Source organism: Argiope bruennichi, chromosome 3 (genome assembly GCF_947563725.1).
Source record: "Argiope bruennichi chromosome 3, qqArgBrue1.1, whole genome shotgun sequence".
NCBI classification, from domain to species: domain Eukaryota; kingdom Metazoa; phylum Arthropoda; class Arachnida; order Araneae; family Araneidae; genus Argiope; species Argiope bruennichi.
Window position 1 is genome coordinate 46,253,607 of NC_079153.1, and position 21,812 is coordinate 46,275,418.

Sequence of the window (21,812 nt, forward strand, 5' to 3'; positions counted from 1 at the left end):
ATTGATTTACTTTCTGTTATTTCTCGTTTGTTCTAGAATCTTCTTATAATTTATGTATCTTTCTAAATCAGGAAGATTCGAGTCATTTAGTCTTGCGGGTGAAAACAGATGTAAAGTTTAATTTCTTAACACTTTTTAGAGCAGTGGGAAGTATGCTTCCCACCAAATTTATCAATCTTTGTAAGAAATTATGTAGGTTGGCATAAGTTCTGACAAATTTTTTTTAGTAAGTCAGAAACTTAGATGCTTCAGTTCTTTATCTCAGATAAAATGATGTGTCTTGATTTGTTACTTAATTATTTATTAACCGAATTTATTAATTAATCAAATTAAATTTATCTAATAAGCTAAATGAATCCATTTTCTTATTCTAATTCCAAGCCTAAAAATATTTTAACATAATATGACTAGAAAAAAACGACCCTTTAAAGGGTTAAATAAAGTCTTGAGATTAACGAGTATTATCTTCGACTTTAGTTAACACACGGTTCATTTACGCGTCATTATTTTATTTCATTAACTGATGAAGAAATACTTGAAAGAATTTTTTTCATCACTATTAAAAACATATTAACATAAAAATGCTTTTAACGATACTATTAACAGATGGAAATTACTCATTGTCCCATTTACATATTGATGATTTTCTAACATATAAGGAAATTACTATATTTGTTGAATATTAAATTAATTGAAAATTATATATTTCTATGGATGTTTATGGAAATGAATCAAAGTGCCCCTTGATAATTCAAACTGTCGGTAAAATTTTTAAATTTTGTCCCTTCCAGTGTTTTAGCCTTAGAGGTCATACGTATCGAAAGCTACCTTATGCTTTTTAGAAAGCTATCTAGGAAATTATACCTGTGTTGCCTTGTATTTAAGTAAACTGCCAAAATGTTGTTTTTTTTTTTAATTTGCAAAAATTTTGTTTGTTGCCTAGAAGTGTAAAAATATTTTAATTTTTTTTTTATTTAGCGGGTGAAAAAGGGTTTTAAAAATAGAAATAATTAAATATGAATAAGTAGAAATAAAATCATAAATATAGATTAGTTTTATTATTTCAGACATTTAATATAAAATACTATTTAATAACATCTAATCATTCCATTTAATCATTGATTTTTTTAAATTCAAAATCAGATAATATCAGTTATTACTTCACCCATCTTACTGAAATGGATGCTTCTGAATCTAATTAAATGAATATTACATTATAGAATATGCAAATGGATTACTGAAACAAAATGAAATTGTTTTTTTCCCAGTCAGAGGTAGGCAGTATTCTAATATTGTGATTGGTTCTTATATCATAGTTATATTTGTGGGCTGATTTTTGATTCGTCTATCTGCAGGAAATGAAACATATTATTAACGATCTTTTTTTAAACTTCTTTGTTAAAGTGTTTTATATTTTTATTGCCCTTTTTTAATTATGCTAGATGAAACTCACAATATACCGAAACATTTATTGTGTAAATTCAAACCATTTTCTAAAAATGAATTCAATTCTTATTTATATTACAAAATGTCATATATTTTTTAAGTCATAACCAATACAGAAATCATAGGGATTTCTCATTATGAGAACAATGCATAATAACACTTTTTATTCGTTTAATGAAAAGTATTTTTCATTTTTATAGCAAATGGAGAAATAAGATTTATCCCATCCTGTGTTTTAGCTTTCATTCATAGAGCAAAATGGCTACATAAGCGAATAAAGTTGCCTATAGAAACGCGCTTACTGCGCAGATTCTGATAAACAGAATTCGTTGTTGTAAACTTCCTTCCTGTAAATAAACCTCTTCTTTCGCTCGTAAAAATGAACGTAATTTATGCCTAATAACGGATTTCGGATATGCTGATTGTCAAACGTACTTACGTCTTTTTTGTCATTTAACTTATACAATAAAACGAAAAAGAAAGAGAAAGTGATTTATTTACAGAATGTTAATAAATATGAATTTAATCAGAAATGTTCTTTCGGAGCGTTATTCGCAATTTTTTTTCAATTTTTCCCACTGAAACACAGATTATGTAACATAAAGTCATGTAACATCAGAATACGTCATAATATGTAAAATGACGAGGCATTGCATATATTAGGCAGTTAATATTTAGTTACATGTTTAGGCATTAAGCTCTATCATATTGCGCTTTATCCAATGACTATTATATTACATAAATTGTTTGCATTATAATATATGCGATTTCGCTGTATAATCATCATCTAAATATGATTTTAGGAATCCGGTATTACAAGATAAATTTTCTGTTTCACTGCCACCAAAAATTATTTCATTTACTAACATTCAAACTTTGAAATATTATTGTTCGGTAAATATCATAATCTAAATCTGTTATTAGACATTTAGCAGACGATTCCTTTTCAAACATTTTATAACTGCTACAATATTTATTTTGCTAAAATATTATTAAAAAGTAAAAGCAAACGATTATTTGATAAATATATTTTTTTAATATTATTTCGTTTATTTTTTGTATAATAGCTGATGATCAATTGTAAACTTTCTGGAATCTGGCAATGTTTGTAAGATACGTTGTTATGTTGAAAGAATAAACAAGCCGATGGAATTCTAAATTGCTTGGAGTATTATTTTAGTTTTAAGAAATTAAGATGCTTTGCAAGCTATATTTTGGAGCTTAAGAAAATGGGTAGTTTTCTAGAAAGCATGCAAAAATTATCAAGATTTTTACTTCCATTGAAAATTTTCATTTTACTTTGAAAGATTATGTGCACAACAAGTAAATTTAGCTTATTTAGCATAGAAAAAAACCGACAAAATATTGTTTATTCGCTTTGCTATATTTTTCGGATATAACGTCCGAATCTTCTTCAGTTTTTCTTCCTCCACTGAAACACAAATCATGTAGTATAAAGTTATCTAACATCAAAGTACGTCTTAATATTTAAAATGATGAGGCATTGCATAGTGTTATTCAGTGTAAAGTTTAGTTTTTAGACGTTAAACTCAATCATATCTTGATTTAACCAATTACTATTATATTAAATAAATTGTTTAAATTATAATATATGTGGTTTCGCTGTATTTTCATCAACTAAATTTAATTTTAAGTAGCATAAAAGAAATTTTTTGCTTCGCTACTACCAAATGTTACCTCATTTAGTAAAATCCAAACTTCGAAATATCATTTAGCTTTTAATACCATTAAAAATTTTCATTTTACTGTAATGTTGAAAGATTATGCGCACAACAAATGCATTTATTTTATCTAGTGAAGAAATAAACTTGTACAAAATAACTTTTGAAATAACCTGTACAAAATGTTATTTATTCGTTACAAATTTTCAATAATTATTTAGTTTCTTAAACCTAGAATGCACAACGTTATTATTTTTTTACAAACAAAATATGTATTTTGAATATTTGCATACATTTTAGGAAAATTATATAAATAAATTAATTTTTTTTATGAAATTTTTAAAAAATGAAAATGAGCCGAGTGGTTACATTGTGTATAAAATAATACCCCGATGACGCAAATTACATTACAAGAATTCAGCAATAAAAATAAATATCTTTTTCAATAATGTATTTCTTACGATGCAAAAAATATTTTGATAATAATTTTAATGGTAGGATTATAAAACAGCTATCTTAGTATTTCTCTCAATTTCCGATTTAAATATTACTCTGGTACTGCTACTACCATATATCAGTCTTTTCTATAAATGTTTATCAAAAAACGTTTTAAAGAAGATTTCTAAACACTCTTTGTTGTCTTTTGGAATAATCATGTGCAACTTATAAATGGAAATAAAAACATGTAGCTAAATAGCTACACGATGCACTGTAAGGTTAAATATAATACATAACTTTTTAATCTTTTATTTCCATTTTTCTTATGTTGTTATAAGTGCATTATTTATTTTTTTTCTCTCCACAACCGTGAGGATTTTTAAAAGTATCCTTATAACTAAGCCATTTTTATGGAAAAAGTTAGTTTAAAAAAAAAGAATTTTTAAAAAGAACGGAAAAGAATATTTTCAAGTACATTACTTCCGGAACATTTGATCATTTCTATCATAACACTTACAAACAACTCATCTATGAATTCCAGCTTGTTAACCAACAGATAATTTTCACACTTATTGTCTATAATCAATCTCATAATCACTTTCCTTAACATCTTGCCCAATCAAGCAGAAAAAGTTATCACCCAAATTCATTTCTATTTTCCCCACTCGAGACCCGACCTACAATCACTTGAAAACATCCGGCAGAGAAGAAGACCATCACCAGCAGCAATTATGACCTTCGCAATTCCGCCGCATCAGCAGAAAGAAGAACAGCTAAACGTGACTCTTGTACTCAGGTAATAGGTTAGAAATTTTCCGTTTCTCCGGTGCCACACGTGATGCTGTACCAGAGGCATCTACTAAAATACCACACGTAAGCAAGGACATGAGTCCGTGCATGCCGTAACTATGGCAACCTGCGAATTATTTTGTGTAATTTTTTTTTAATCCAACCATTCTGCTGATCTATACGCTCAACGGTTTTTAATAAAAGACTTCAAGAGACATAACAGAGGCTTAAATGAAAATATTCTTTTGCCTACGATGTTCAAAGAGTAACTGCGTTATTACTAAGTGATGAGGGGAAAATAATCAGAAGAAAACCTTCACATCACAACACTCTGAGTTTGCCTTCGATATTTTTTTCATTACGAGTTTTGTTTTCGCTAACATTTGAGCGTGCATGTTGTGTTTCAATATTAATTTATTCTTTGCATTTTCTTCCTTATCTATCTATGTAGAAAAAAAAGATTTCAAAGGAAAAAAGCTAAGAATGCAAAGGAAATTATTCTAAATGCTAAAGGGAAGCTTCTAAATGCTAAATTTTCTTTTATTAAAATTCTTTTTGGGTGTGTTTCTCTTCTATAAATGTTTTAATGAAAAAAATTATTCGATTATCGAAATGAAATTTCTTTTTAATTACATTTCTTTTAACTATATGTAAAATCTTTTTTTCATTTTCAAAATTCCGACGAACTAAATTTAAAGAATATGAGATATTTCGCGTTAATTTTACTAATCATGAAAACAATTCTTTGGATGAAATTTTTTCAAAAAATATTAAATATAAAAATCCCTTTTCGATTAATGTTTATGTTCATTACAAATAAGATAATTCAAACTCTCTTATGCATTTTTCTTAAATTTAATTAAGTATAAAATTCTCTAAATATTGGATTCAAAGTCTAACATAATTTTACATAGAACTTCTGATATTTCGTAAGATATATTCTATTAAAGTTTACCTATGAATCAGTTAGTTATATAATGTTTTTAATGCATTGTAAGCAGATCCATTTCAGAAAATAAGAATTAATTTCATTTAAATTTCATTATATATATATTGTAATAATACGTATTTATAAACCATCAGAAAAAGTTTTGAAATTGTAATTGTTGCAGTAAGTATTAAAAAAAATTCTCGAAGATATATTAGTTTATATGAATGCATATTAAATTAATATTAATGATTTCCATCTAAAGTATTAAAATAGAATCTTTTAAATTATGTTTCGGAATTCATACTGTCTTTACATCTTCTACGGCAACAAATGATTTTTCTAGCAAGATTTATTAACGGAGAAAACTTACAATAAAATAATGAAAAATATTGAATTGAAACCGTTGATTTAAAATCTCGATTACTTTTGTTCTAAATTATTGCATTAAATAATTGTAAGATATTTCTTAAATTATGTTTTGCATTTTGCAATAAGACTAGATTTTTTAAAACAACAAACAATTTATATTATCAGACATTTTAAAGTGGAAAAATTGGAACAAATGAACGAAATATTTTATGTAATATAATCAAATTTCATTAAAATAAACACTTTCTGAAAAAAATATTTTGAAATAAACTTTTGTTTATTTAAAACAAATACGTGATGCAGAATTTCTATGTCATTTCGAATTTTAATATTATATGGAACACCGCTAGTTTACTTCTAAGAAATATTCAATTTTTTAAATGATTTTTCTGAATTCATATGCTAATTCAGAATTTCTATGATTTTAAAAGTTGATTATTTATTGTTCATTACATATAAAGAAAATATTGACAAATTAAAAACTGATATTTATTTGAAACCAAAATATCTCCAAAGGAAATTTAAATAGATCTAAAACATTCAAGCGAAGATTTTTAATTAAATTAGTATAGATATTTTAATATTTGTAGTTTGAAGTACTGACTATTAACTTCTTCATAAAAAATGATGATTAGTTTAAAGTCAAATTTTACCCAAGTAAAAAAAGAAAAGAAAAGAAAACTTTTTGTATTTATAAACAAAATTATAAATAAATTTGTAGCCAAAATTAATATAAACAAATATAAAGCAAATATGGACAAAATAAAATAAATATTTATATTATATTAATAAAGCTATCTTGAAGTGATAGAAAATCAAATACAAATTGACACTTATGCATAAAAGTGTTTTCAAGTTTCTATTCGAATTTGATAATTATTCTTGTAATGTTTATCTAATTCAGTTATTCCAATTTAATACTTACTTAATTACGTAATATAATTCAACTAACTGCCAGTTTTCAGCTATATAATATTCCCTTACATGTTTTAATTTTAGAAAGTCTCTTTAAAAATTATTAAGACATTTTTAAAAAATTATTTTAATATTTTTTCCGTAATGAAGTCGCATTCAACTTGTGTACGTTAAAGAATACCTTGTCTTTTACTCATTTGCTCATTTGCAAAGGTAAATATACTTTTATGGCCAAAAAAATAAAATGAAGCAGTTAACGAGATTTCCAAAACATAATTCATCAAATTTTGATTTTAAATTTGTTTGTTTAAGTTCTTTGTTTTGTTTAAATTATTGGAGGAAGAAGTGTGCTCTTTGTTAGAGATTATTTGATTTCAACATGACGGTTAACAATTTTTATTTGTCATGATCTTTGCTATCATAACAAATCTATAGATCTGTAATGGATATGAAATAATAATAATAATTTTTTTTTTCTTTGCCTCTTTTGTAATTTCTGCTCTTACAGGACTTCTAAGACATTCTGAAACCCCGAAACATGAAACAGAAGCGAATCCATCATCAGAAATTCCATCGAGGTAATTCAAACGCTATTTTTCTACTTTACGAACTATTGTTCTAAGTTTTTGGTGAAATTTTCGACATTTTTCCAGAGACACCATTTGATAAATCATTGTCTTTTCTAACAGATTGAAAGGTACATATAAATTAATTACTTTCTAATACGTTGAAAAAGCATTAATTAAATGGAAATTATTTTGGATCAATAACATATTCAATACATTACAGAAATTTTACTTCTCCAAACCAAGTGGTAAATTGAAAAACCTTTTCTAATGTTATGTAAAATAACTGAAATAAACAATTTTATGATTATAATTGACTCATGACTATGAAAGAATCATTCCTTTTATTTTAAAAGTCCCATATCAGAATTTCATCTGAAATGGTTTTTGTAAAAATTGCATTCCATGAAAATTTATTTATTAATTTGCTAATTTTTTCTTCAAATATCCTATCTATGTCTAAATCTATGTCCGATAAACTATTTCTAAATATCTCATCTAATTCGTTTATACTGATATAAAAATAATTTTCATTCATAAAGTTTCTGTAAGATCTGTATTTTTGCTTCAGAAATGCCATTTTTAGAATACCATATTCATTCTTTCTGTATAGAAGATATAGATGATAAAATATTACATCTTAAATATAAAATATTGGCATTATGTGTTTTGGAAGAACACTCTGTAACGATCCCCGTTTTAGTTTGAACTCCATATATTCTTTGAAATTGACTTCTATTTGCATACCTGCCCTTTTTCTTCAGTTGCCCCGTGATTTTAAAATCTCCTGTCTAATGTAATTTGAAATTTCAAAATTCTTTATGTCTTAGGGAACCTAGTCCAAGGCAGTGTGACCCAATTCGGGAAGAAGATGCTAAAGAATCTTCTCCAGAGACTGAGTCGGCTTCTGAATCGGATCGACTGGCGGCTCAAGAAGACGATGAAGATGACTTAGAAGCCTCGCCCCTCCTAAGGCTTTCAGAGGTTCATATGAAGTAAGCAGAAATTCTAAAGAACGAAATACAATTTGGAAGTGTTAACTCCTTCATTTTCGTATATATCATATAAAAACATAATTTATAACCATATTGATATGTATCTGAATATAATATAATGAAAACAAAATATTTAAAATAATATATAAATGCGTCTATTAATTACTTAAATAGCTTCTCAGAAGTTTGATATTTTTATGTTAATTTCGGAAATGTTTGTTTAAGAAAACACTTCTTATCCAACAATTATTTATAAAATTATACGAATGATAAGTAGAAAATATACCCTAACAAAATATTCTGTAAAATACGATAGAAAATTTATCTGAAACACAATCTTATGCATTTTCTAACCCTTAAAAATAAGATTAAGTACAAAAGTGAACTCTAACAAAGTATTTTGTGAAATGAGATAGATAATTAATCTGAAATAAAATCTTTTGCGTCTTCTAGCTATCAAAAATAAGACTTAAGTCATCAGCATGGAACAGTCTCTCTGAAGCTATATAGCACAACCTCTAATAAAAGATGTTATACGCTCCATTTTCATACGCAAAACTTAGGAATTCAGAAAGGAACGTAAAAGTGACAAGTGCTCATATTTTTATTTTCAGAGTCATTCACATAGAACAGAACGCCGTCTCATACTCCCGCATGACCATTCTGGTCCCTGAACGGTTTGGTGGGCAAATTACAGGAATTTTATTTAAGTACCAAAATATTTACAGTAGAGAAAAATAAAAATAACTATTTACAGAATTTACAAGCATATAAGAAATGGTATTGTGATGAAACCGTTTACAAAGATTTTCAATGTAGAAATATAATTTGAAATAATAAACTTAGAAATATAATGCTGAGAGATAAAATGTGTAAAAATATACATATATTCTGTGTTTACTTATTTTTTATGATATAGTAGATCAGGATGCAGTTAAAAACAATCAGAAGGGAAATAATTTGGTTAATGGGAATGAAGACAAACTCTATTTGATTGAAATGCATGATAGGAGACTGCGGTGCTAGTTTTTTTCCCTTGGTCTTTTTTGGTGTGAGACTTGATGTTGAGAGCTAGAGAGGCAAGAATAGGTCTCTATTATCACTTATAAATCTGATTATCCTATGGATTTTTTTTGCTTGGAAAGGAAGTTGCTGGCGACTCTTTTCAGCCATTCTTGTCCATGGCTTGGTGATGGTTTTTTCATATACCAAGACATTGTGAGGATGCATAATGAAATGCCATGCCAATCCCTCCACAACTGCACTGGTCACTCTCAAACAGATTGAACCTTTTAAGGTTGGCAGGAAAAGAGCCGTGTTCTGAGAAGAAAATAATATCCTCTCTCATCTAATTTGGGGGATGAAGGCTGATTGAAGGCAGGATATTAAAAACTTTTCTGCCTGTGTCACCATTGCTCCAATATCCTTGCCATTCATCTAGCATGTCTTTCCGGAGGAGGTCTTTTATATGTGGTTTAGGAAGCTCTGTTTGTATATAAAGTTGCCCAATTCACGTTTCGTCCTTCGCCAGTTGGTCTTCTTTTTCATTGCATATATTGCCTGCATGTGCTTTAACCCATGATACTTCTATTGTTGGTTTTGATAGCAGGACAACAAAAATTTCTCTTGCTATTTGGTTTGTTCTCTTTGGATTAGAAGATGCCATGATACTAGCTGTATTGTCGACATGTATTTTAAAAGTGCTGCTGTTTGAAAACTGAGATGCATATTTTAGTATATTTTACTGCTTCATGAAGTGCAGTGAGTTTAGCTTAAAAACCAATATTGTTGTCATTCAATTTGGCAGACCAATGGCAGGACCAGGAATCATTGATCAAGACACAAAACGCAACTCCATGTTCTGAGTTTGAGCCATTTGTGAAGATATTGATACTGTTCATTTGAGATATATTTATTCCTTCATCTTCCAGTGATATTTGGTTGGGAGTGAGATGCTGTGAAGTGTGAGTTGACCAGCCAGTTGCTTTCTTCTTTAGCTCTTCTGGTTAGATCTCTGTTATGTTAAACATAAGAGGGATTCTTAGGCGATATATTGTAGTTAGTCTAGCTTCAAACTGTTATTGCATGTGCAGGGGTGCAATACCAAAAATGGTTTGTAGCACTGCTGTTGGAGTTGTGCGATATGCACCTGTAATATAGAGAAGAAGTGGTCTCTGAATGGTGGAGAGTTTCCTCTTCATTATGTGTGTAGGGTTTGGACACCACGCTGAAGAACCATGGGCGAGCATTCTCTCAACTACTGTCTTATAAAGAACTCTTCTATAATTTTGAGCGATTCCCCATGTGCTGCCGGCGATTCTTTTGGGGCTTTGATGTATTTTAATGGCCTTTCTTCCTTGTTTTTCTATATGTTCCAGCCAGTTTAATTAGTCATCAACGTGGATTCCTAGATATTTAAAAGGTTTGGTTCTCATGATGCCGTCTCCATTCCATGTGATTTTGGGACCTCGCCATTTTGCTGAATAAAATATGGGTTGATTTTTTCGTGGAGATGGAGAGGTGATTATTTGAGCACCAGAAGTTAAATTTGGCAATTGCAAATTGAGTTTCTCTTTTAAAGCTATTTTTTATGTCCGCTTCGATAACCAGTACAAAATCACCTGCAAAGGCTTAGATACGTACATTTTCTGACTAGACCTGCTTGAGGATTTCGTTGGCTACGAGATTCCACAGAGCCGGACCATTGCATGATCCTTGATGGTAGCCTTCTTTCTGATCTTTCATGGCCCTACCTTCTGGAGTCAATGGAGTTAATTTCCTGTTTTGGAGGAGGCTGTGAATTTATGCTTTACTGTATAGTAAAGAAAATTACTTATGCTTTTTAAATTACTTTTCATCGACCAATTAAAATCACAATCTGTTACAGATCTGCAATTTTTGTAACAAGATGATATAGAAAATTTAATTTATCTAAATCGTATTCTATTAAAATTTTGGCAGGTGAATATACACATGATGGACAGTCAAATCTTTATCATATTAAGTTCAAAATTTTAAAATATCTGCGCTTTAGGTTCTAAAACTTGGTACCTAATTGTACAAATATTCTCTTTCATATTTGATCAATCAGATATACAGATTTCCTTTTAATGCATTTCGTTCAAAATCCGGATAATTTGTACTTATTTAGTAAAATGATCGCATACCAAATTCCATTCATCTAGCTCAATAATTTTTAAGTTATTATGTTCCATAATTCAAAAAATGTGCGACTCGAAAATGCGAAAAAAATTAATTGGGGAGATCTGAAAGTGTGAATCAAAATTTTAAGATTGTATTTTTTAGTGATTGCAATACATTCTCTTCGTATGCGGTTGATTATTATATACGAATATCAGTTGATTATTTATCAGAAAATAATTACCTGATAGATAAAAAAATGAAATATTAACCAGTTTTAATTTTAGCTGGGTGTTACAAAATTATTCCTTTAATTAGATGCATATTTGTCATGTTGTTTGCTTTCATATTACATTCATTAAAAAAATCAGAACAAGGAGATGCGAATTTTTATTTATTTATTTTTTTTTTTTTCATTTATTTCTTCTAAGGACAAAAAAAATTATACGTTTCTTGGTATTTCGTAAAAGAGTGCGCCACACAATTCAAAATTCTTTTGTAAACAGGACGATGCTAATTATTACTATTATATTTTATTCATTTTTTTTTCAAACTATTTGTTGATCAAAAGATTTTTCGTTGTAAGGGGGAAAAGTATAATAAACATGTTGTGCCATGCCAACGTGAAATTGGATTCAAGAAAAATTGTGCATGATGTATTATATTTTTCGCTTTCATCCAATTTTTAATAAAATATGAAACATAAAACGGTTATTGTTAGAAATAAATTAAAAACACTTTATTTTCGTTGCAATAAACACTAGGTGATATTTTTAATCAATTTTTAATAATGAAAATAATAATTTTAGAGAAGTGTGGCTCTGATAAAAATGATCTGAGTAAATTGAATTTTTAATTACATAAATGATATTGTACATTAGGAAGCAATAGGAAACACAAAATTTCATCGATACGAAAATGAATTTTACAATCAAAAAGAAAATATAAATTAAATAAAAATGTAAAAAAACATCTTTATTTTATTTTGTTAAAAATTCATTTAATTTTCTAGGAAACATAAGAATAAATTTCTTCAATTTCGTATACAATATTATCAGCAATATTCAAGCATTTATTTCTTTAAAATTAAATTTTGTTTTTCTACAGAAAAATATTATTATTATCATGAATGTTTTCGTGATACAAAATTTTATTTTCCGTACAAAATTAATTCGTATATTTCAAAATATTTGATGTTTTTTTTCTACTTTTCTACTCAGAATTTTATGTTTGAATTCGTATCCCTCTATAAAATCATAGAAAATAACAAGCAATAAATTCGAATCGTTATATTTAACGAATAAATACATAAAAATTTATTTAATGTGTCGTGATATTTATTAATTGTTGTTTAACTCCTCAATAGCGAGCGTTTTGAATTTGTATAAAATATTTTATTCTAAGAATATGTTTTACTTGAAATTTTATTCTTTATTTTACCTTAATTTCATCAGAAATTCTCTTAATATTAAAATTTGATAAATTATTCGTAATGGTCTGAATATAATTGTTTTTTTTTTCATTAGTCTTTTATACGTGAACAAAAATTCTTCTATTCGATCCATCCGAAATCATACATTAAAATTTTTTTTAGTGACTTGCACAAAATAACAGTTAAAAATGTGGCAAATTTCAAAAAAATTCAAAGATATTCCATTGCCTTAATAATTATTAATAGTCGAATTGTCATTAAAACCATTAATCCTCCCAATGATTCAATACCTTTCATATTCCTATTTCAGTAACTATTAGCTCAAATTTTTAGCCAATCATCCTTTTTCGTTCCTTTTTCGCAATTACTTACCGTAATATCTTTTCCGATGAAACAGTAATAGTTATCACTCTGATTTCGTTTTATTTTGCTCACAAGAGAGCCCACAAACTATTATATAAAATAGCTGCCTACAAATTTCAGTTGGAAAGATTACAATGCTGTAGGCTAAAATTCTTTGTACTTTTTATGCTCTCTTAATTTCTTTGTACTCTCATATACAAAGTGCGCGAAGAGAAAGTATTGTAATCATAAAAAATTCGAACCTGAGATTTTGACGAAGCTTCATGTTTCAGCTCCTTTCTGAATTCAAAATAATAATAATAATAATAAGTAAATAAAAATAATCTGGAATTATTTTTCTGTTTATGTGCACGACAATTCAAAAATGCTTTGATTTCGACAAATGAAATTTGGTATATGACCTTTACACCAAATTTGTCAGATTTCTATGAAATTTTGAATATTACTTATTTTTGATGATTGTCTGTGTCCTTTCCAAGATTGAGTAATCCCGTTAATTACAAAACATAAGATTAATAAAAATTTTCTGCACAATTGTAATATTTAATATATAGATCTGTTTCAAGTTTGGAAAGAAATCTGACAAGAATTTATTTTTTATGTCTGTCTATTATTTCACATGCATATAAGCATAATAATTCAAAGGCGCAACGATCACAAATAAAATTACTTATGTGATCTTATTACAAAAATTATAGTTTTGTATTAGTTTTTGCTTTGGGGGAAAAGCGTGACCAAATTTCCCAATTTATTATTTTTTACTCTACTATGAAGCATAGAAAAAACCAGCAGAAGTAGTCTACCTGAAATTTTCACTCATACTCTCTTATAAAGGTGTTATTTATCTTCCCGAGAATATCACCAGTGCTCATATTTTTATTACCAGAGTAACGAAAAAATCAAATAAGCATTTTGGGCACCATTTTCTTGACCAATTGAAGACCAAATTTGACATAGAGTTACAGTTTTAAAATAATTGTATTTTTCAGCCATCGAATTTACATGTTATGCTGAAATACAAGCAGGCAGATGCTCAGTCAGAAATAAAATATTAATGTTAGTCAAGAATCTATACTTAGGAGACTAAATTCTTGAACCAAAATTCATTTCTCCAGGCTTCTGCTCTTTTCAGTTATCGTGTATACATAAAGAATCTGTCTCTCTTGACGAATTTGGTGCAAAAATAAACCCGGATCTATACCTATTGTGTACAATACTTTATATGTTTATGTTTTTTACTTATTCTGCACATTTGCAATCGGAAAACCTTGAATAGATTTCATTCAAAATTTCATTCAAATCTGCACATTTACTACAAAGGCTACATTCTGCATTTCATCGGTTAACTCAAGGTGTTTTAAATTTGCCAGACAGTTTCCTGTAGTTTGGGACAGCGACCAACGCTTCTATCTTTGTATTTTCATCCATCTTTTACAAATTATCTGCATCAACTGTAAATCTGTTTTTGACAAAGTGACTTATAATGAAATGTAATTTGTAATTCAGCAACGGATTCACCTTGAACAGAATGTGGCACATAAAACTAATTTCTTTGAACCATCGCCACTAGCCATTGCCAACCAGCAGCTTTAGTCTACTGCATAAAATTATTAACCTTGGGCAAAGTCATAAAGTCTTCAAGTGCTGAAATTTTCATTTTCAGAATTCCATACATGGCATATGTGTGCTTTGTAGTATACAACTGTAGAGTATTGGGATAAGCGAGGATAGAACCTGGGAACTTGTGGTTCGCAGCCGAGTAAAATGACCACAATACGAAAACAATTGCTCGTGTAGCATTGCTGTTAACAGGCTTATAAGCTTTCACCACACAACAAAGAAAATAATATTTGAGCACTAATTGCATGGTAATGGCGAACAATAGTTATGATATATCTATCTCTGGTGTGAATCTGGTGTTTTTACTCAATCTAGTATACAATCTTTGGCAGTTAATACATATGTTTCGACATAAATCATAAATATTTTATTTAAAAGTAACTAACGAGTATTTTAATAATTATAAATTTTATTTTGTAAATAGTTGTAGATTCAGATTGGCAACAGTGATATTTTTGAAACTTTTGATTTTGTTGTTTAAAAACAATGCTAGAATTTGAATGAAAATAAGTTGATGTAAATTTGATATTATTATCTATAATGTAATAAGATTTAGTTTTGTAGCAAGTTTGTCTGCATTTTATTTTTGTTGACACACGAACGCAACACATAAATACCAAAATATGGAACATGTATTTTGGAAGATTTTTTCCGACTAATTGAAACCAAAATTTGACTTAAAACTACAATTGTAGTCGACAGATGACATGCCAATACCATTTTATTTTAGTTATTGCGTTTTTCAGTTATCGCATTTATATGCTTGCTAATGCTTAGACCATCAATGGGATGATCGACTATTTGATAGAATTGTTTCAAATTCATTATGAATTTACATTATATATGCAAAAACCGTGAATTAAATTTCATTACCCCGAGTTTTTGAATTAACAGGTTACGTACATACAAATTTGATAGAATCCTGCATTTCAGATATTAAATTTGTGTACCAAATTTTATTTGTCTGGCTTGTTACGTTTTGTAATTATTGTTTTCTTATATCTTCTCAATGCATTTTTCCCAAAATTTGACGGAAATCTGCAAATTTAGTATAAAGACAGTCTAACAATTTTCATCCCTCTAGTACACAGCTATTTGAGCTATCATACTGATAGACAAAATGCAAAAATATTTTCGAAGTTAGAAATTTCGAAATCAGGGAGATTCGTCAAAATCAAGTTATCGAAATTTTGACGATTACAGTATTTTCTCGTTTTTTACTTGATATTTCGAAAGAGCAAAGGCATCGATTCTTTATCGCCATTATTTGAATGCAAAAAAAAAATTTAAATTTTCCTATATTCAATGATATATCTTACGTGTTTGTATCTTTAGTTATTCATTAGATATAACAGACTGGAGTAATCTCCCTTAAAGTTTCTGATATATATTTTCATAAAGATAATTGAGTATTGTTAATGCTTTTGGCAAACAGTAGTTGCGAAAGAGCATAATATCGAACTATCTTTGGCGAATGTTTTGATGGTTAATCGTTTGGGATATGATTAATAAAATTGTAATGAAAAAATGAATTTGCAATTCGGAGATATTCTCTCCGACCAACTAAAACCAGAATTTGACACAAAATTACAATTGCAGACACAAGATCACATACCAAATTTCATTGATATAACTCATTGCTTTTACGAGTAATTTACATGTATACGAAAGTACAGACCGACAGACTGTCAACTCTTTAACATACTTGATTCAAAATTGATAAGTATCTACAAATTAGATGTCAAAATTCTGTGCCCAATTTTATCTATTGGCATTTTCTGGGCATCCAGTTCACTTGCACATTAAAAAGAAAGAGACTTGGACTTGAAAAGAAAGAATTTATAGGGATGAATTTCGTTTAAAACTTGATAGAAATCTGCAAATATGGTTTTAAGTCTATGTACTAGATTTCATTCGTTTAGGTTAAACCGATCGCAGACAGACAGATGAATGGAATGACACACAAAAAGACATCAACTAGAAAATGTGTTTTTCGGATTCAAGGAATTCTGAAAAATGGAAATTCTACAAACTCTCGATGTTGAAATTTTTAACTACTTTATATTTCGCGTACGGAAAAGTTAAAATTTTCAATCTGCTTCTTCTTTTTAAATAATTCTATATAACACAATTTTCATTTGTTTTTAGAATTAGACGTGATGGAAGAATTTTATCTAACTCTTAATATAGTTCTATCGATTAACAAAACATTTAGGCGGTAACAAAGTAGTAACCAATCAAATTTCCTGGAATCATTTCATCTATTAGATTTCATGCAACAAATGAGATTTTCAAAAATTTGAATTTATCTGCACAAAAACGTGAACCGGGTTTGTTATAAGTCAATTTTGCTTTGCAAAAGGTTAAACGTGAAAAGAAGAATCTATATAAATGCGATAGTATGTATTGATTGAAGAATTCGATCAAGGATTGCTCCATTGGGAGTAACTGCCAAAATAAGGTGAATAAAATATAGTTCAGGGAAATGATAAAAAGAAGTGATGTGGCTTCTGATTGAAAGTGCTGTCACCCTGTGCCAGGAAATTTCATCCGCGGAATGTCTCATTCCTGCCCTTCAGGTGGTAGGGAAAGGATACAAATAGCATAAGGGAAGAGCTGTTTTCTGGGAGTGTGAAACTTGTTATATAAAAAAGAATTGTTGAAAGATTTTGTCAAACTATATTTTTATCATATTAGCAATGTGATGTAAATTTTATATAAATTGATTTGTCCGTAAAAATTAGCATTCAAACTTATCGAAATATAAATATAGGTCACTCTGACTATTTATGTATGTTCCACATCTCCTAAGCAAATTAACTGAAGTCAACCAAATTTTGGTTATTTAATATATATGGGTCACCTATTTTAATACCGCTGGTATGATGTGGAAGTTGAAGAGGGGATGCCAGCTCAGGCGTCGTCCTCATCATCTGACCGCGGCTCAAAATTACAAAATCCGTCCCAAAATAGCCCTAGAGTTGCTTTAAAACGGTACGTTAATATAACTGAACTAAACCTACGGTGATGATATGGTTCGCTGGAAATTTCGGTTATATTTAATTTTCCGTGATTCCTTCAAACTGGCAGACATCAAACACTTGCTATTTTAATTCTTTTATTTAAGTTCTGTTTATTGTGTACATGAACATTTTTAATAAAGACCATAGCGTTTTTAGAAATGAAAATGTCTGGCTTATCTATCTTCTGAGTTTCGCGGTATTTAATCTGTATTTTTTATTAACTTGTAAACTTGTCATCATCCTAAATTTCTATTTTTCATCTGTTTTAAAATACATTTTACGAATCTTTTTTATAATTTATTTCTCACAAAATAAAAATAATATTTAACCTGCACAAGCATGTTAAGTATTTATGGAAAATTTAGCTTTTTTTTCGATGTGCTGCTATCACGTTGGCAAAAGTTCAAATTACTGCAAACTTAACCTAAAAAAATGTAATTATCAGCAGATGTCTCTAAAAAAATCAAATGAACACGGAAAATGAAAGTTTTAAGTGTCCTTTTAAAATATCTATGTTATTAATTGAACAATTCTATTGTTTAAGATAAAATATGATTTATACATACGCAGAATGACCACTTTAATCAGGTTCCAATACCTAATTTCTAAACAATTGGAATTAGGCAGGTACATCTAATAGGTAAAACTAAATAAATGAAGTCTATTTCTATTTTATGCAATTTCTGAGAATAAATACTCTGATCAGTTTCGAATTTAATATTTTTATACAGAACCTTGGTTCTGTGAGTCATATTTAGTAAAATATTCTTACAACATTAGCATATTAAATAAAAGTAACGGTTCACTGTATTGCAATTATAATTGAAATAGTAATGAAAAATTAAACATTACTATCCTTTAAAAATGCAGCATTTAGATCTCTCTATTGACCGTCTCAAAGAATATACTCTAATCGGCACCCGGAATTAGCCTAAGGCTGATTAATCTGAAATTAGGTAATTTTCGATTATCTTGATATTCATAACTCGGTCAGACTTGATCGCAGTAGATATAAATGTTCTTATATTTATTTAAAAGTTGGAGTAACAAGAGTATTTCACTAAATATGATTCTTTAGTACTAAAGGATTGTATAAAATTTAGACTTCATAATGTTTTCAGAAATACAATTATTAACTGAAATAAAATAAAATATTATTATTTACATCATTTAAATTCTTTTGAAAGTAAAACTAAAAGCTGAAATGTATGATGAATCCGCGAAATTTTTATTAATTACCTCTTCGAAATTATAAGATTATTAAAAAATATATTTTATAGTACACATAATACTTCAATGCTGAACGATTCAATTATCTGTATTCATATTTTTAAAAAAACATAATTGATTTCATCCAAAATCTTTTTGCATTTTGAATTTTAATCCTTCTATTTCAATGTAAAGTTCAAATTTTATAGGGACTTATAGAAAATTAGCGAGATACATAGTACAATTCACAGAATGACGTAAGGCTTCTATGAATTATATGATTATGAAAAGTTGAAACTTAAAAATATTTTGTTGAAGAAATTAGCACGAGACGGAGTTAAGCAGAATATTTTATAGGAAATTTTAGCCTGCATAAATCCTGGTGTACTAGCTGGCTACCAAAGGCGGGTTGTAAAGAATAAAATCTCCCATAAAGTTTGACAACCATAAACTTAAACATAAATTTTACAATAAATATTATCTAAATTTTTAAAAAAATATTAATAGAAATTTATATTTCCTTCTGGTTATTTATCTTTATTGCAGTCAATATTTTAATCCTCTTTTATAAATTTAGCTGGATAAATTTTATTTTAATAAGATTTAATGTTTCAAATACTCTGATTACATTTTTTATTAATTTTTATTTTAAATAAGGGCTTATAGCATTTTAATTCTATATTAGCATTAAATTCTTCAGATTTATTTATATTGAATACCGTACCCCTTCTCATAACACTTGACAACCATAACATTTAACATAAATTTTACTATAAGTATTATATGAAGGAACTAATATAAAAAATATCAATAGAAATTTATACTTTCTATTGTCGTTATCATAAAATTAGATACCACATTATTTTTATTTATTAGTTTATAAAAACGGTGACTGAAAAATTACATTAAATTTGAACCTCAGAAATGAAATTTAACAATATGATACTAACCATAAAAATATTCATATTATTAAACAAATAATTAAAATCATCAAAACAATATAAATTGTTATTGTATATCAATTCTACATATTAAATAAGGAATTTGTTAGATTAAAGTAATATCTATGTAAAAAATCAGAAATGAGATAAAAAAAAGTGAAAGAATTATAGCGCTTCCATTAAAATAACCGCATATGAAGAAAAAGTATCTGTAATTGATGGTTACTTTTAAAATACTAAAAGAAATTAGGTTTATTATATTAACTAACACTATTGATATCAATAATGCTAAATATCTCCACTTATATTAAAATCAACAAGTAATTTATATAACACGGTATTTCTATAACGGTAAATAGGTAATTTATATAACATCTTCTAAAAAAATAATCGTATTGCTACCACATGCGTCCGATAGGTATACGGTGAATTTAATACAGAACCTGGGTAATGATAAAGAATTCTTTATTGTAAAAAATACAAAATACAGATAACAAAAACGCAGTAAAGATGTATACGAAGAGCAGTATTAGAAGACGTAACGCACAAGCAGACAGATGGTAGTTTATTAAATAATGTTTTCAGGTCAAAAGCACTCGGCACACTAGCTCAGATTGCGATAACTCTCCAACATATTTGTCCCATGAATACTACGCCTTTTATAGTCTCTCAGCGAGCTGTTGAATTTTCAAGAAGAAACTCTAGATCTCATATCATAAGCGAAATATCGCCCTAATTCTTGAATCTTTCAAAATCTTTATTCTAATCGCTGAAATCATTAGACCGACAATTGATCCATCTTTTACCTGGCATCCATTTAGAATATCTGTAAATAGTCTTTTCAATAAAGATATTAAAACAGTGAAATAGCAATATTTCAGATTCGTAACAATTTTATGCGAATCCATGTTAAAATAAAATACTAGAATAAAGACGAAGGATTGATTTTATTTTACTTTTTTTGTACTTTTAAATGTAAAATAATAGCGAGAATTATTTCTACTCTCGAATTTCTAGCATATTTACATAATTATTATGGTTCAGTTTCTGTTTAGTTTTTTGGAGCCATGAAAAAAAACGAATGTTCAATATGGATTTATATCATTGCACAAACAAATCTACAATTTTCATGTCAGGACCAAAAACCAAGTTTTATTTATATAATTTTCTGCTTTAAACATTACTTTTTATAACCTAATCACTATCTGCGACATGCATGAACTTATTCAGTATTTCGTTTCAGACTTTCTAGTTAACAGTACATCACTTACAACTACTTTATTTGTAGCAGATGCTCCCTATGAAAGGATATTTCAGGAAATTTTTAGAACTAATGGAATTAAGTAGATTACAAATTGACTACTCCAACCCGCCTAAAACACACGGAATAAACTGAATGACTGGACTGCCTCTACAGCAATATTGGTAGGAACTGCGGTTTAGTCCCAAGGACCTTCACCTACCACGGTACAACCCTTCCCGCTGGAAGTACGTCCCGTCATCGATGGGAGGTAAACAACACCCAAATTAAATGCAACCCACCAGGGTAATGAGAACCAATCACCATCCCGGAAGCTTCTCATCCTCATTTTTGATGTCTCGCCTTCAGTGGGAAGGAATTATATAGATAGAACTAATGGAAATTTTGATCTTTTTCTTAGTACATTCGGAATATATTATAGAATTAAAATTACTTTTTAAAAATTTCCAAATACAAAAAAGTAATTAGCTTTCCCTTTACACCAATTTTACTTTCGTGCCCTTTTTTTATATAATTTAAATAAATATTTAAACATGTATTCAGATTTATTTTATACAATATCTTTATTGTTTTTGTTTTCGCATTTGCGCACAGAGACGTTACGAGCATATTACAGAATTTTTTTTCTATACGCGTGATTTATAATTAAGATTTTAATTTTAAAAAAATAATAAAAGGTCATCCCTATAAA

At 28.2% G+C, this 21,812-nt stretch overlaps 1 protein-coding gene across 1 annotated transcript in view; it reads left to right on the forward strand.

Moving 5' to 3' along the window:
* Positions 1–8,135, forward strand: part of LOC129962825 (uncharacterized) — a 424,996-nt gene extending 416,861 nt beyond the window's left edge. The window contains exons 6-7 of the mRNA XM_056076824.1: positions 7,079–7,148; positions 7,967–8,135. Of these exons, the coding sequence (XP_055932799.1) occupies positions 7,079–7,148; positions 7,967–8,135 (239 nt within the window). The remainder of the gene's footprint in view (positions 1–7,078; positions 7,149–7,966) is intronic.
* Positions 8,136–21,812: the final 13,677 nt, after the last annotated feature.